The sequence below is a fragment of the Nicotiana attenuata genome, unplaced genomic scaffold, assembly GCF_001879085.1.
Source record: "Nicotiana attenuata strain UT unplaced genomic scaffold, NIATTr2, whole genome shotgun sequence".
Lineage (NCBI taxonomy): Eukaryota > Viridiplantae > Streptophyta > Magnoliopsida > Solanales > Solanaceae > Nicotiana > Nicotiana attenuata.
The window spans coordinates 383,850-400,532 of record NW_017670743.1 but is presented as its reverse complement, the minus strand read 5'-3'; the positions used below and the strand labels follow the sequence as shown (position 1 = coordinate 400,532).

The 16,683-nt window shown below is 36.3% G+C and overlaps 2 protein-coding genes across 2 annotated transcripts; both read right to left on the bottom strand.

The window, feature by feature from the left end:
* Positions 1-2,868: 2,868 nt before the first annotated feature.
* Positions 2,869-3,813, bottom strand: LOC109242880 (uncharacterized mitochondrial protein AtMg00810-like). Its single transcript, XM_019409756.1, has 2 exons — positions 3,658-3,813; positions 2,869-3,423 (listed from the first exon to the last, which is right to left on the bottom strand). Exons 1-2 carry the CDS (start codon positions 3,811-3,813, stop codon positions 2,869-2,871), a joined length of 711 nt encoding a protein of 236 aa, XP_019265301.1.
* A 171-nt stretch (positions 3,814-3,984) lies between these two features.
* Positions 3,985-4,873, bottom strand: LOC109242879. Its single transcript, XM_019409754.1, has 2 exons — positions 4,632-4,873; positions 3,985-4,549 (listed from the first exon to the last, which is right to left on the bottom strand). Exons 1-2 carry the CDS (start codon positions 4,871-4,873, stop codon positions 3,985-3,987), a joined length of 807 nt encoding a protein of 268 aa, XP_019265299.1.
* Positions 4,874-16,683: the final 11,810 nt, after the last annotated feature.

Sequence of the window (16,683 nt, the reverse complement as noted above, 5' to 3'; positions counted from 1 at the left end):
GAGATTGCAGATTTTTGCTGCTTCTGGTATTTTCGCATCTGCGGTTTGGGGACCGCAGATGCGGCTAAGGAGACCGCTGAAGCGGATTTTGGGTTGGTTCTTCAGGTTCCGCAGATGCGGTGGATCTTCCGCAGAAGCGGAACCGCATCTGCGAGTAGAGGATCGCAGATGCGGAAATTTAGCCTTTTAGTGAAAGTCGTAGATGCAACCTGAGTTCCGCAGAAGCGGGACCGCAGATGCGGTTCCTTGACCGCAGCAGCGGAAATCTCTGGGCAGAAATATGAAATTCGAGGGTTTAGTTTCAAAAGTTAGAAAAATCAAATTGGAGCTCGGGAGAGGGCGATTCTGAGAGGGATTTGAAGAGGAGATCATTGGGTAACGTTTCTTTAATCTTTTCTAGTTATATTCCATCAATCTATAGTAATTTTACCATTTAAATTCAGATTGGGGATCAAAAATTGGGAAAAATTGGAAGAAACTTCTTAGACCGAATTATTGAGTTTTGAGTGGGTGTTTGACCTCCGATTTGAGAGATTTTTATATGATTAGACTCGTGAGAGTACGCGGGTTCTGAAAATGTTAAATTCATCCGATTCCGAGACGTTGTCCTGAGGGGCATATTGGTCATTTTACATAACTTCGCGTATTAGCTTTGAATTAAATTGTAGAATCAGTTGTTTGAGATGTTATTTACGATATGTAATATTATTGAATAGATTTGGGCCATTTGGAGTCGGATACTCGTGGCAAAAGTGTGATTTCGAGTTGATTTTGGAGCCGGTTCGAGGTAAGTGGCTTGTCTAACCTTGTGTGGGGGACCCTCTCCCCTTAGGATATGATATTTGGTAATTGAATGCCTTGTACGTGAGGTGACGAGCGCGTACTTGAGCTAATTGTTGAAAATCCGGTTTTACTTTAAGTACTTAAACTGAGTTCTTTTCTTGCTTTATTCTATATGCAAATATAGTCTGTGTTAGTTTAGAAGAGTATGATTAGTTGGATTAATTGCCTATTTGTTTAAACTGCCTTAATTGCATTACGTGAAGCATGTTAGGCTAGAATTTACTGTTTACTTATTACGGACTTTGTATTTATTTTGATGTCCTTGAGCTGTTGTTGTGTGTTTTAAATTGGGACTACAGGACGGCATCCCGGGAGATCCCCTTTGCGTAATTATGGTCTGGATTGAGGTGCGGGATACCAAGAGATCCCTGGCACGTGTATTGAGGATACCAAGAGATCCTCGGGATACCAAGAGTTCCTTGGCATATGTATTGAGGATACCAAGAGATCCTCGGGATACCAAGAGATCCCTAGAGTGTATATTGAGGATACCAAGCGATCCCGATTATTTATCTTGCTGTGAGGGGTATTTCCTTGTAGTTGTTTTTATCTCTGTTTCCGTTATTGCACTATTATTATACTGTGTAGATCTTTATTATTGATTCTCAGTTTTACTACTTATTGCCCTGTCATTAAATTATATATATATTTATCTCAGTAGGGCCCTAACATTCCTCGTCACTACCCAACCGAGGTTAGGCTTGGCACTTACTGAGTACCGCTGTGGTGTACTCATGCCCTTTCTGCGCATGTTTTTCATGTGCAGATCCAGGTACTTCTACCCAGGCGCATCATCCTTGAGGCAGGGAGCATTTCGGAGATTTCGAGGTACATCTGCCGCGTACGCAGACCGAAGAGTCTCCTTCTTTACTCTATCTATAGTGTTAGCCCTTCTGTCGTACTATTGATGTAGTCGTTTCTGGAGATTAGAGCACTTTACTGTATTCCTCTTAGCTTGTGTTCCCGTGAGTTTCCGGGTTTTGGGATAGTAATGTAGGATTCTGTGATGTGGAGTTGTTTATGCCGAGCGGCATTTTGTATATTGTTTCCCCTTTAAATTTTTCAGTTTTGACTATTATTCCGCAAGTTAGTTATGTTTCCGCATTGTTAGGCTTACCTAGTTGTAGAGACTAGGCGCATCACGACATGTTCACGCTGGGTGAACTGGAGTCGTGACAGAAGAATCCCTCCCCAGACTTACTTCACAAATGCGAAGGATGTTTCGTAAATGCGAAACCTGTGTGGCCCAGCTTCTCTTCGCATTTGCGATGAGAAGCTCGCAAATGCGAACCCCTCAGAGGTCACAAATGTGATGCCTGATCTCGCAGATGCGAGATTAGAGGCCTGCAACAAGATCAGATACACCAGCAATCTTTCTAAGTATATTTTCACTCCGTAGCCTATCCGAAGCTCACCCGAGGCCTCGGGGCTCTAAACCAAAAGTGCCGACTAGTCTAAAAACATCATACGAACTTGCTCGCGATCAAAACACTAAAATAACACCTAGAACTACGAATTGAACACCAAATTATATGAAATTTTCAAGAAAACTTTGAAACTTCTAATTTCACAATCGGACGTCCGAATCAAGTCAAACCAACTCCGTTTCTCACTAAATTTCACAAACAAGTCATAATATAGTATTGGACCTATACCGGATTCCGGAACCAAAATACGGACCCGATATCCAAAACGTCAAACCTTGGTCAAACATTTCCATTTCATTAGCCTTTAACTTTCAAATTTCGACGAAGTCCGATCTCGGGCTAGGGACTTCAGAATTCAATTTCGGGCATACGTCGAAGTCCCAAATCACGATAAGAACCCACCGGAACTGTCAAAACACGAATTCAGATCCGTTTACCAAAAATGTTGACCGAAATTAAGTGAAATGAAGTTTTAGGCAAAATTTCTTATTTTTAATAGTTTTAACATAAAAGCTTTCCGTAAAGACGCCCGGACTGCGCGGCAAATCGTGGAAGGCTAAAACATGATTTTGAAGGCTTCGAATCACAGTATTTGGTTTCAAAACATGAGATGACCTATCGGGTCATCACATATGGAATCACCAAATTTAACAATATAGCATGTGACAAGCTTCATAGAATTGGGGCATTCAACGCAATCCGCATCACAAAAGGCTGACAAAGACTTAAAACAATGAGACTTGTGCAAAATACCCAACCTAGGACAAAGTTTATTATATCGGACTACACGTAAAGCAGCGTCCATGTGGGACACTTTAGGTTTGTGCATAAAATGGCTAAGGCATTGAACAGCAAACGAAATGTCTGGCCTAATGACATCAGGATAAAGCAGCCTGCCCAGAAGCCTTTGATACGGTCCAGGATCATCAAGATGTGGATCATCAATGACGCCTATATGACCATCAAATTCACAGCTTGTCAACTTCAAATTAGGTTCCATAGGAGAAGCTATAGGTTTAGCACGAGACAAACCTAAGTCTACAATAAGCTCAAGTGAGTACTTCCTCTTATGCATGAAAATCCCTTCAACACTCCTAGCAAACTCAATGCCCAAGAAATACTTGAGCTCCCCAAAGTCTTTGATTTTGAAATTCTGCTACAAATCATCCTTAGTATCCTGGATCAAGGACATGTTATCACCAGTGATGAGCAGGTCATCAACACACACTAGAACTACCACTATGTGACCATGCAGTCGTTTGGTGAATAAAGAATAGTCCAGATGGATTTGGTGAAAGCCTAAGGCAATGAGAGCAGAGGTCAATTTAAGATTCCATTGACGGGAAGCTTGTTTAAGACCATAGAGTGATTTATGTAATCTGCAAACCAACGATGTATCTCCAGGCTTACTGAAATCCTGTGGTAGACTCATATAGACCTCCTCAGTATGATCAACTTGTAAGAAAGCATTGTACACATCCATTTGATGAATGATCCAATGCCTAGAAGCAGCTAAGAAAAGAACACTTCGAACAGTCACCATTTTAACTACAAGAGAGAATGTCTCCTTGTAATCCAGTCTTTCCTTCTTATTAAAACTCTTAGCTACAAGCCTTGACCTGAACCTCTCCACTTCTCCAGAAGCCTTATAATTGATCTTATAAACCCATTTGCATCCTATAGGTTTCTTACCTGGTGGCAATGGAACCAACTCTCAGGTATTGTTGTCTTCCAAGGCCTTGATTTTAGCCTGCATAGCCTCAACCCAATGTTTGTCTTTTGCTACTTCATGAAAAGTGGTTGGTTTTACCTCATTGGAAAATTGAGAAAGATAATTGTGGTACTTAGTGGAGATATGATCATATCCAATAACATCAGACAAAGGATACATACAAGTGTTGGACTGTCCTTGCTTGTCTGGTCTCACATAATCACTAAGCCATATAGGTGGCTTAGATACTTGAGTGGATTTCTTGACAATGTCCTGTGGTGCAATGGGCACAGTGGATTCATTAACAGGCAAAACTTTTTCTGTAGTTGGCATGGATGTAGTGTCTGATGAAGAATTGATAGTGTCTGTCAGAAAAATAGATTCAGGAAAAGAAATAGGACAATGAAGAGGAGGAGTGTTCACCACAGTTGCAGGTACATCTGAAGGAGCAGAACAAGGTAAGAAAGTATCTCCTGCCCTGGTTGGACTGTCAGTATTGAAGGACAGGCTTTCAGTAGTAATCTCAAGATTATGGAAAGGAAAGGCATCTTCATAAAAAATCACATCCCTGCTGACAAACAAAGTATTGTGCTCAATGTTCACAAGTCCTATATCCCTTTTGATTTACAGCATACCCAAGTAGAACGCACTTCACTGCTCGGGGCTGAAACTTATCACACTTAGGCAGAGTTGAGGCAAAGCAAAGGCAACCAATGACTCTCATGTGAGAAAAATAGGGTTGCCTCTTGTACAGTAATTCAAATGGTGATTTGTTACCAAGAACAGTAGAAGGGATCTTGTTGATTATGTAGACAGCTGACTCAATACATTCCCTCCATAATTTAGTAGGTAGATGGCCTTGAAATTTGACTGCTCTGGCCGTCTCCAACATGTGTCTATGTCTCCTTTCAACCACCCTATTTTGTTGTGGGGTGTAGGGACAAGAGCTTTGGTACAAAATGCCATAATGTTGAAACATGTCTCTACAAGTTGTGTTAAAGAATTCACTACCATTATCAGATCGAAACATTTTAATTACTTTGCCAAATTGAGTCTGAATCATAGTAATGAAATTCTTGTGCAAAAAAATCTCATCAGATTTAAGCCTTATAAGAAATACCCAAGTCCATCTTGTATAGTCATCAACTAAGGTAAGAAATAACTTCATTCCATTATGAGTAGCTGTCTTATAGGGTCCCCATACATCCATGTGGATCAATTGAAAACTACTTAGACTTCTACTATGGCTAACTGGAAAAGGTACGCTAGTTTGCCTTGCTAAAGGACAAATCTCACACTTATGTAAAACTTCACATGTATTGAAAGTAGACATTCTTCTAATGACTTGAATAGGCACATGCCCCAGTCTTTTATGCCAAATGTCCCCAGCTTCCTTTGCTACTACTGTGAATGCTTGATAAGTCCTCCTTTTCTCTTATTTAGTTGCAGAAAGCATTGTGTATAGACCATCCTCTTTTCTACCAATCTCCCCCACCTTCTCAGAGAAGATATCCTAAAAGACAAAGAATGTAGGAAGGAAAGATGCAAAGCAGTTCAGGTCTTTTGTTACCTTTGACACGGACAAAAGATTGAACTTAAATGAAGGTACACAAATAACATTCTTGATAGTGTCACCTCTTTTTAACTGACAATCCCCAACATGTGTGACCTTAGCCGAGTCTACCGTAGGCATTTGTACTTGACCTCCATTACCTACTGACATCCCATTATCCAATAAGTTTTTATCCCCTTTCATATGATTTGTAGCACCTGTGTCCACAATCTATTTAGGAATGTTAACATTGCAACATAAAAGAGCACCTGCCACTGCTGCCACATTCTGATTAGTCTTTTCCCCAAGGGAGGAGTTGTTCAACATTTGCAAAATTTGAGCATACTGCTCCTGAGTGAAAATCTATGGTTCCCCTGTAGCTCTATGCTCAACATCCTGTGTGTTGCTTCCTTGTAGTTGTACTGTATTCACTTTCCTCTTAGACTTAACGTTTATAGGATAACCAATTATCTTATAGCAATTCTCCTTCAAATATCCTGTTTTGTTACAGTAGTCACACTTCATGAGTTTATAGCAACCATCTCTTGTGTGCCGCTTCATCTTTCAGAAATCACACTCCAACTCATAATTCATCTTCTGTTTGGGTCTAGCTTGAGTTGTGAACATAGTAGTAGGTTTATTATGATTACGCATTCCAAAACTGTTCCCTGTCATCATCCTACACTTTCATCTTGAACTACCATTGCGTAAGCTTGGTTAATGGTTGTGACTGTAGGCATCATAAGTATTTGGCTTCTAGCTTGTTCAAAACTATCATTTAGTCCCATAAGAAATTGCAATAGACGTTGGAATTGCAATTGTTCAATATAATCTTTAGCAGGTGGTGGTGGCAAAATTGAGTCATATTCAGGCCATATATCTGTCAATTTAGTAAAATAAACTGATACTGATGAAACTCCTTGAGTAGAAGTAAAGATTTCTTTGTGAAAATAGTAAAGTCTAGCTGCGTTCACCTTGTCAAAACGTTCCTTAAGCTAAATCCAAACTGTTTGTGCATTTTCAAAAAAGAGAACTCCCGTTAACAAATGCTGACTTACATTGCTCATCAACCACGAGGTCACAATCGCATTACAACGGTCCCATTGATGTGCTAATGCTGGTCCAAAATCTACTTTGGAAGTGGATCCATCAACTAAACACAATTTTTTCTTCCCTAGCAATGCTACTTTCATTGCTCGATTTCAAATTGTGTAATTGGCCATTCCAATTAACAATAGACCCACCGTCATTGATCTTGGTCCATCAGACGGATGTAGATATAATGGATGATTATGATCGAGAATTACCGCTCCGCCGCCGGTCACACCTGATCCGACATCTGTGCTGCTCGATTCATCGTCAACTGCCATGGAATTTGCACAAACAAAATCAATTAGGGTTCACAGAAAAAGATCGCAAAAACAGAGTCAAAACGACAGAAACAGAGTCGATCTCTCGATTTCCTCTTTAATTACACGAAGATATCTCTAGAATCACTAGATTGATGGCTCTAATATCATGTTGAATCTGTGAATTACAGAAACTATTATGAGAAGAAGGGAAGAAGAAAAGAGCGATTGGGAAATTTTCACTGTTTCATTGAGCTGGTAGCTACACTGTTACACGTATAAGTAGTTGCTCCACTAACTGCTACAACTAATTGACAGCTGTACAACTAACCCTAAGTAACAAACTATAGTTAACTTAACTAACTATGGTTAAGTAATACTATCCTTTACACATTTTCCCCTTGACTCTCTTTCGTCAACTGATTAATGATTTTGGTTTGGTGTGGCAATGTATCCATATAATTAGCAGAAAAAAGCCTTAGTTACAGATATTGGTATCAGCTAGTCAATAAATGTATATCACAATAATAATGTATATAACACAACTTTATTTTCTTTCTTTATGTGTATATCGCTACTATAATACAAAAATAATTTTGTTTTGTATATCATAGTGTACAATACATTAATGTATATCATAATTCATTTTATTTTTCTTCTTTGTGTATATTAGAATGCATATAAAAAAATAGTTAATATTGGATGTGTTAGCTTGGCATCTCAATAGTTAGTTAATATTGGATTTATTTTCCTTCTTTGTGTGAATAATAATATGTATATCTAAAATAGTTGTACATAAATTTTGACTTCGACTGAAGAATGCTTCTTGTTTTCTAGGGTTTTCATTCAATAAATAAGAAAATAGATTTTTTTAGAATTTGGCCGTCTGGATTTCACTGGGCTAAATAATGCATAGTGCTTATTAACGTCAAAATAATTACCCGGTGTTGCCCACTTGAAAATTATAATTCCTATCTATACAACACAAACTTATTACCGGACTATTCAATTTCCTATTTCCCCTTTAATTTGCTTTACCCCACGTGAGGGGCATGTGAAAAATGCAAATCTATTCTCACTTTTTGTTTTATTTTATGACTTGAATCACACTACTTTTGACTATCTTTCCATCTATGATATGTACTTTGACTGTAGAAACATATACTAATAATTATTTGAAAAATAAAAATAAAACTAAAATAGGGTATTCGCAGTGAGAAAAATGGACAAGAGCAATAAGTTGATCGGAGAAACTCCCGGTTGCCGTACATACCACAATTTCAAAAGGATTGTCCTAAATTTTTGTCCAATTGCTATCCACAATTTCAATACATAAATAATAATATTTATTAACATGAATGGAATTCCATGGAGGTATTATTCATTGCATAAGCTCTCACTGAGTTAATTAGATTATGTGACAACTGATATTATTTCAGTTTAATAATTGAATTATAAAAAAAAATTAAACTCTTTGTATACAATTGTATACCCTGTTGGTATAGCTATATACTATACTAGTATCATATGTTAGTTGGAACAATTTTTGGTTGTATTAGCTACATTTAATTGGTGCACTATTTGATTTTTCTTTAGTAATAGTAGAATAGTACAATATCTTGAATTTTTTTAATTTTCCTTTATGAATGTGTATTATGTAATCATTTTGATTTCTTCTTTATGCGTTTGTTTTATATAATAGTAATATAGTACAATATCTTGAAATACATTCTTATATTAATATGTGGTATACTGTTTTTTGATTTTTCTCTTTATGCATGTGTATTATGTAATAGTAGTATAGTCATATATAGTTGCCTGGAATTAATTAGTAGAACTGTATACCCTATTGGTATAATTATATGTCATATTGGTATCATATGGTAGTTGAAATATTTTTTGGTTGTTTTAGCTGCATTTTTAAGTGAATTCAATTCCGAAATAATTTATATGATCATGTTTTGTTGTGTTGGATTTTCTTGTACCTATGGGCATAGATTTGTGTATTATGTATAGTTTTTATAGTTATATGCAGTTGTTGGAATGACTCCGTACAACTATATACCCTATTAGTATAGTTATATACTATATTGGTACCATATGCTAGTTGAATCATTTTTTGGTTGTATTAGCTGCATTTAAATGGCACACTATTTGATTTTCTTTTAATAATAGTAATATAGTACAATATCTTGAAATACTTTATTATATTAATATGTAGTACACTATTTTTTTTTATTTTTCTCTTTATACATGTGTGTATACCATGTTGGTATAGTTATGTCATATTGGTATCATATGTTAGTTTGAACATTTTTTTTGGTTGTTTTAGCTGTATTTTTAAGTGATTACTATTCTGAAATTATTTATATGAACATGATTTGCAGTGCTGGAATTTTTTTTTGCCCATGGACATAGATTATGTTTATTATGTAATAGTTTTTATAGTTAGAGGCAATTGTTGGAACAACCCCATACAACTGTATACCCTGTTAGTATACGAAATGAGCAAGTTGCTTTGCGAATATTTAGCTTGCAACGCGAGCATGTACTTTGTCATACTTTTATTGCATCCTTTAATGTTTTGATATAGTAGTATAGTCGCAAATAGTTGTAGCAATACTTTAGAGCAATCATATACTCTGTTGGTATACATGTATATCATATTGGTATTATATGATACTAGAAGTCTTTTTTGCTACTTATACTTTTATTGCATTTTTCTTGCATTTTTCAATATATTAGTATCATTTCTATTCTAACTAGTATATATGGAGATTTGGTGGCTGTAGATTATATTTTCTTGCTTCATAACTGGTTGTATTACTGCTAATGGTAGAATGTGTATTGATATTTATAGCGAAGGAGATCAAGGTTAGCATGACAATCACATGTTGATTCTTAAATCTGATTATGTAAGTTATGGTGCTCAACAACAGTCACTGTAATATTCAGTGAATTAGATCAAGTGACAACTGATATTATTTCAGTTTAATAATTGAATTTAAAAAATGAGAAAAAGACAAAAAGTATATTATACTAGTTATATTAGAATAAAAGGTTAATAAATATTTTCTATATCAGTTTTTTTTGTAATTAAGATTTTATTACCACGTGAAAATATTTACATGTATAAACAAGAAAAAGCTCCTAAGTTTGGATAGAAGGCCCCAAACTCAGCACACTACTCATCCTATCTGTGCCTTCATTCATACTATGGGTAAAAATTTAAGTGGTGCATTTCTTTCCTCAATCCGATCTGCATATTGCCTCTACAATGTACTTCTTGGATTACTTGTCTAGTAATGTCTCCACTGTTTCTCCTCTCTTGCTGAAAAATCCTGCGATTCCTTTCTATCCACATATGGTATACTGCTCCTGGCAAACTCATTCTATAGATCTCAGCTTTTGGTCCTTTGCCATTTACATATTTTTTTGGCCCACTCAACTTCTTCAGCCCATTCATATACCTGTCTTATAATCCCCTGCCATGTTAGTAATTTCCCCCATGTGTCTGTTGAATATGTAAAAGTAAAGTAGAGATGTTGATGACTTTCCATCTCCTGATCACACAAGGGACATACTTGGTTTACTTGTATCCCCCACTTACACAGTCTATCTTTGGTATATAATCTTTCTTGTAGTGCTAGATAGTATATGAAACTCCATTTTGGGCAGCCTTTGTTATTGCATATCAGTCTTCTCCAGCTTTCTTTTGGGAAGTCCCCTCGCAGTTGATTGTAGATGACTCTGATGGAATATGTTTCTGTAGTTAGTACCTTTTCTATCTCCAAACCAGCCTCGACCAGATACTTTGCTGCATGTAATATCTTCTTAACTATCCACGAAGCTTGCTTCGCTTCCACTGACCAAGGGACTCTCCCTTTTATATAGTAGACATGTACCCATCGTATTTACAGCTTATCCTACTTTTTGCAAATATTCCATAAATATTTCATCAATGGTGCTTTATTCCATACACTCATATCAGTAATGTTTAAGCCTCCTTTTGACTTAGGTCTGCACAATTTGTCCCATGCCACCAGGGCTCTTTTACTTGCATTAGCGTCACCTGTCCAAAGAAATTTCCTGCATATAGCTTCAACAGAATGAATGACTTTCTTTGGTAGGGGAAAAAATTTGTGACCAAAAGGATTGTATAGCTATCAGTACACTTTTTATCAACTGTAATCTTCCTGCATAGCTTAAGAACTTCACAGTCCACTGTTTTACTCTCCACAATATTTTATCCAATAGAGGCTGACATTGGTTGACTGATAATCTTTTTGAACTCAAAGGCACTCCCAGGTATCGAAAGGGGGGTTCACCTATTGTAAAGCTAATTTTCTGGAGAATCTCTTGTTGCACAGCAATTGATACTCCACCAAAGTGTACACAACTTTTGCTTTGGTTTGCAACAAGTCCTGAAGCTTTTGAGAAATTCTGGAAACATTCATGCAGCAGCTGTATGGATATCACATCTCCTCGACAGAACAAGAGCAAATCGTCTGCAAAACTGAGCTGAATGATACTCAATTTTTCATACCTAGGATGATAGTTGAAATCAGGCTGCTCTTTCAGCTTTTTCAGTATCCTCGTCAAGTATTCCATTGCTAAAACAAAAAATAGTGGAGACATTGGATCGCCTTGTCTCAACCCCTCTTAGCTGCAAATGGTATAGTAGGACTTCCATTGATATTTATGAAGTATGACACTATTCTAATGCACCCCATAATCCACCCTATAAAGTCTTTGGGGAAGCATAATCCTATCAGTTATTTTTTCTTAAAGTATAGAAAAAAGAATAATAAAAAATAGTGAAAATAGTAAATGAAATTTGATTATGAAGAGAAAAAAAATATAAAAAAATAAGTTAAATGAAATTAGAAAAGGAAAAAAGAAAAAATTTAGAAGAAAACGAGAAAAAAGAAAAGGAGAAAAGAAAGAAAAAAAAAGAAAAGAAGCATAGAAACAAAAAAGAATTGGAGAAAAAAGAGAAAATTTCCAACAAAAACTACTATGGATAGGAAATGTAATTAGTTTGATGGGTAGAAAATAAATGGGTAGGCAAGGGTAAATAGTTTTGTTTTTGTGGGTAACTTTGTCATTCTCTCTATTATTTTTGAGAAAATCTCACTTTATACCCATTAATTTCAAAATATTTACCCTTTAATGCCCAGGCCCAAACTATTTACCACTCCTACCCATGCGGCCCCAACTATTTACCCGCTAATTCCAGCCGCAACCTGCAAACAAAAGGAATAGTTCCCGCTAACAAGGAATCTTGAAAGAGAAGCTCAAGTGGTGAAATAGAGATTCAAACAATGGCCGAAAAATCTGCCTTCGAAAAAATAGACCAGGATTTGTGCAAAAACATGAAAAAATTTGTGCAAAAGCATGAAAAATCTGACAAATCTCATATCATTCTCCGGCGAAGTTGATCTTCAGGTATGTTCTCTTTTTTTATTTGTCAAAACAACTAAATTTGTGCAAAAACATGAAAAAAATACAATCTTTATGTCAGGATTTGCTGTATTTGTTTTTTTAATTAAAATTCCTGAATTTCTTTTCTGGGAATTAAATAGGTATTCAGGAAAAAAGAGTTGAAAAAAATGGTAGAGCAGAAGAAGCAGCAAGTGGGATCTAAAAAAGTGAATCAGCTTCGACCATCGGATATTGGGGTTAATATAACTGTAAAGGTTATTAGTAAAAAGCCAATTGCACAGAGAAATCGTCTTGCTGAGTGTTTGGTGGGTGATGAAACTGGAATTATTATTTTTACTGCCCGCAATGATCAAGGTAATTTTTTTGCTAGGATTGAGAAAAAATAAATCTTTATTGTAAGAATTGGCTTGTATCATCAATTGGGAACAAATATTGTTAAGATCTTGTCATTGATGGTTGAAGGGGTAAGTGATTTAAATGATTTTGCTGTTTTTCATTGTTGTCATATGTTTGACTTCTGCTGTGTGTATTGCATGTTGCGTGGAAGCCGAAGAACGAGTGTATTGAGATTTATTGAGTCTTCGTTGTTCAAATTGGCATATTTTAGACATGCTGGGTGAAACATATAAATGTCTAGCTATTTAATAGTGGAAGTTGAAGGGTTCGATGGTGTAGTTAAGGATCTAATTTTATTTGAAATTTGGAAAAATTGTTGGTTTGATGGAATTCAGTAGTTGCTTCAATGGTCCTTTCCCTTATTTCTTTATGCTTTATGTTCCTTTTCCCTCTGCTTTTTTTTTGGTTTTGCCGTCTTCCCTTTTCTCTTTTGTTCTCACTAACGTTTTTTGTTTGCAGGTTGCGGCTGGAATTAGCGGGGAGGAAAATTTTGATAGCATTGGAGCTGATCTGAGGTGATTGAGTTGAAAATTTCAGCTGAAAATCTAAAAAGAACACAGCTACCCAATAGTATACTGTTGGATTTTGTTGTTTAATAACAAAAGAAGTGTGAATGGAAAATGGTGGGAAAAGAAATGGAGGGAAGTGAAATTTTGAATGAGTTCACTAATGCACTTTGTCCCTCGTTGGTAGAAGGAAAGAAAATCTTTGTGTATATAAAGAGAATCTCATCTTTTAGCTCTTAAAGAGCTAAGAAGAAGGCAAGCCTCGCACAGTCGTCGTCGTCGCTCGCTCGGCTTCGGCTTCATCCGGATTCGGATTCGGATTCGTCAAAGATCGATTGATTGATTAATCTTGGACAAAATTCTTTTCAAATATTTAGTTAATTAATTAAATTAATTAAAGAAAATTCAATCCGGAATAACCCATGACCCGCGACCCAGTTCGATCCGGCCCGTTTTTCTCTCCCGAATTATTTTAAATCCGTTTTTACATTTCCCGCAATATTTTCAACAGCTATGGCTGTTCTGAAACAGTGTCACACCTGTTCCAACAGCCATGGCTGTCTGAAAGGTTGCAAACCTTTTCAGAAACAACACCAAATTGGCTATAAATATACCTTCAAATCCCAGAATATTTACTTACGAAATTTTCTGATAATCTTCTTCTTCTTCTGCACAAAAATTCCAGTGTGTTTTGCAGCCTTCGAGTGGTTCGCTGTTCATCTGTGTTTTTGGTACCAACACTCGGTGAGTTAAATCGTTCTATCCTGGGAGGATATATTCCAAAACCTCGGGTACTTGAGGGAAATAATTTCCTTAAGGACACACTGTGTATTCAGTGGGCTCGATTTGTTCCTACAACGTTTCAAAAATTATTTTGAAGTTCGAATACTGTTTTCAGAATTTGTTTCTACTAACTTTCTGTTTCTGTTTTCAGAAAGATTACTGTTTTATTTATTTACAGCAATACAGATTAATAACAATCTTAAGGAAATTACATATTTATTATATTCTTGTATTCTGTCTGAATTTTACTATTCTGATTTGAAGATATAAAAACTTTATCAGAGTATTGAAATTCAGAAAACAATTTGAAGAACATAAAAACTTCATCATTTTTCTGTAAAACAATATATAAAAACTTCAGTTGTTTTTATTACGTACTGTTTATTGATTACAGTATTATTTACTGTTATGGTTTTTGCCATTAATTGATCTCTTCTGTTGTTGACAGTAAGAAATGGCAAATGAAAACGAAAATCCTTCTGCGACTGTTGGTGCAAGGACGATAGCCTCGTCAAGCCGCACTGATGTTCCTCCGGCCGAGAAACCGGGGAAACTTTCTGGAACCAACTTCAAAGGATGGCAGCAAAGGGTGTTCTTCTGGCTTACCACACTTGGTATGCAGAAATTCACTAGTGAAGAGCCTCCAGTGCCTGTTGCGGACATGCCAGACAATGAAAAGTTCATGATTGTTGAGGCGTGGAAGCAGGCAGATTTTCTTTGCAAAGGCTATAACTTAAGTGCTTTAGAGGATGACTTGTACAATGTGTACAGTGCAATGAATACTTCGAAAGATTTATGGGACGCACTTGAGAAGAAGTACAAGAACATGCATGCTTGAAGAAGTTCGTGGTTTCCAAGTTTCTAGACTTTAAAATGATAGACAGCAAAACTGTGGGAACCCAAGTTCAGGAGCTTCAACTTATTTTTCACGACCTTATTGCTGAAGGTATGGTCGTGAATGAAGCATTTCAAGTAGCTGCTATGATTGAAAAATTGCCTCATTCGTGGAGAGATTTCAAGAACTATCTGAAGCACAAGCGCAAAGAAATAAAGTTGGAAGATCTTGTGATACGTCTAAAGATCGAGGAAGACAACAAAACAACTGAGAAGAAGTCTCGTGGAAATTCAATGATCATGGGAGCTAATATCGTTGAAGAGACTGCTCCAAAAAGTAAGAAGATGAAGAGGTCTTCTGGACAAACTAAGGAGCGGGACAAAAAGAAATTCAAGGGCAGCTGCTACAATTGTGGAAAGGTTGGTCACAAAAGCCCTGATTGTCGTCTCCCGAAAAAGGATAATAAGAAGGGACAAGACAACATAGTGGAGAAGAATGATGACATTGATGAACTTTGCGCAATGCTTTCGGAATGCAACCTAGTTGGAAATCCGAAAGAGTGGTGGATTGACTCTGGAGCCACTCGACATGTTTGTGCTGTCAAAGAAGCATTTGCGACTTACTCTACTGCTGGTCCCGAAGAAGAAATTTTCATTGGAAATAATGCAACAGCCAAGATTGAAGGTTATGGGAAGATATTCCTGAAGATGACTTCCGGCAAGGTGTTAACGCTCAACAACGTTCTTCATGTTCCTACTATTAGGAAGAAATTAGTTTCTACTTCTTTACTTGTAAAGAATGGATTCAAATGTGTATTTGTTTCTGATAAAGTTGTTGTAAGCAAGAACGAAATGTATGTTGGAAAAGGCTACCTCACGGAGGGCCTTTTCAAACTCAGTGTAATGGTTGTTAACAGTATGAATAAAATTTCAGCTTCTTCTTATTTATTGGAGTCAAATGATTTATGGCATATTCGTTTAGGACATGTCAATTATAAAACCTTGCGGAAGTTAATTAATTTAGAAGTATTGCCTAAATTCGAGTGTAATAAATCGAAATGTCAAATATGTGTTGAATTTAAATTTGTAAAACATCCTTATAAATCTGTTGAAAGGAATTCAAATCCTTTAGACTTAATTCATACTGATATTTGCGATATGAAGTCAACACCATCTCGAGGTGGAAAAAAGTACTTTATTACTTTTATTGACGATTGCACTAGATATTGTTATGTTTATTTGCTTAATAGTAAGGATGAAGCAATTGAAGCATTTAAGCAATACAAGAATGAGGTAGAAAATTAATTGAATAAAAAGATCAAAATGATTAGAAGTGATAGAGGCGGAGAATATGAATCTCCGTTTGTAGAAATATGTTCGAAATATGGAATTATCCATAAAACTACTGCACCTTACACACCTCAATCCAACGGAATTGCGGAAAGGAAAAAATCAGACATTAAAGGAAATGATGAATTCTTAATTATAAGTTCCGGATTACCGCAGAGTTGTGGAGGGAAGCTCTCCTTACAGCTAACCGAATACTCAACAGAGTACCCCACACAAAACGCAATCTGTTCCATATGAAAAATGGAAAGGAAGAAAACCCAACTTGAAATATTTCAAAGTGTGGGGGTGTCTAGCAAAGGTACAAGTTTCCTTTACCTAAAAGGGTTAAAATGGACTCAAAAACAGTAGATGTGTTTTCATTGGATATGCTACAAACAGTAAAGCATGTCGATTTTTGGTTCATAAATCTGATAATCCTGAGATACATGTTAATACCGGTAATGGGAATCAGATAATGCTAAATTCTTAGAAAGCATCTATCTGTATA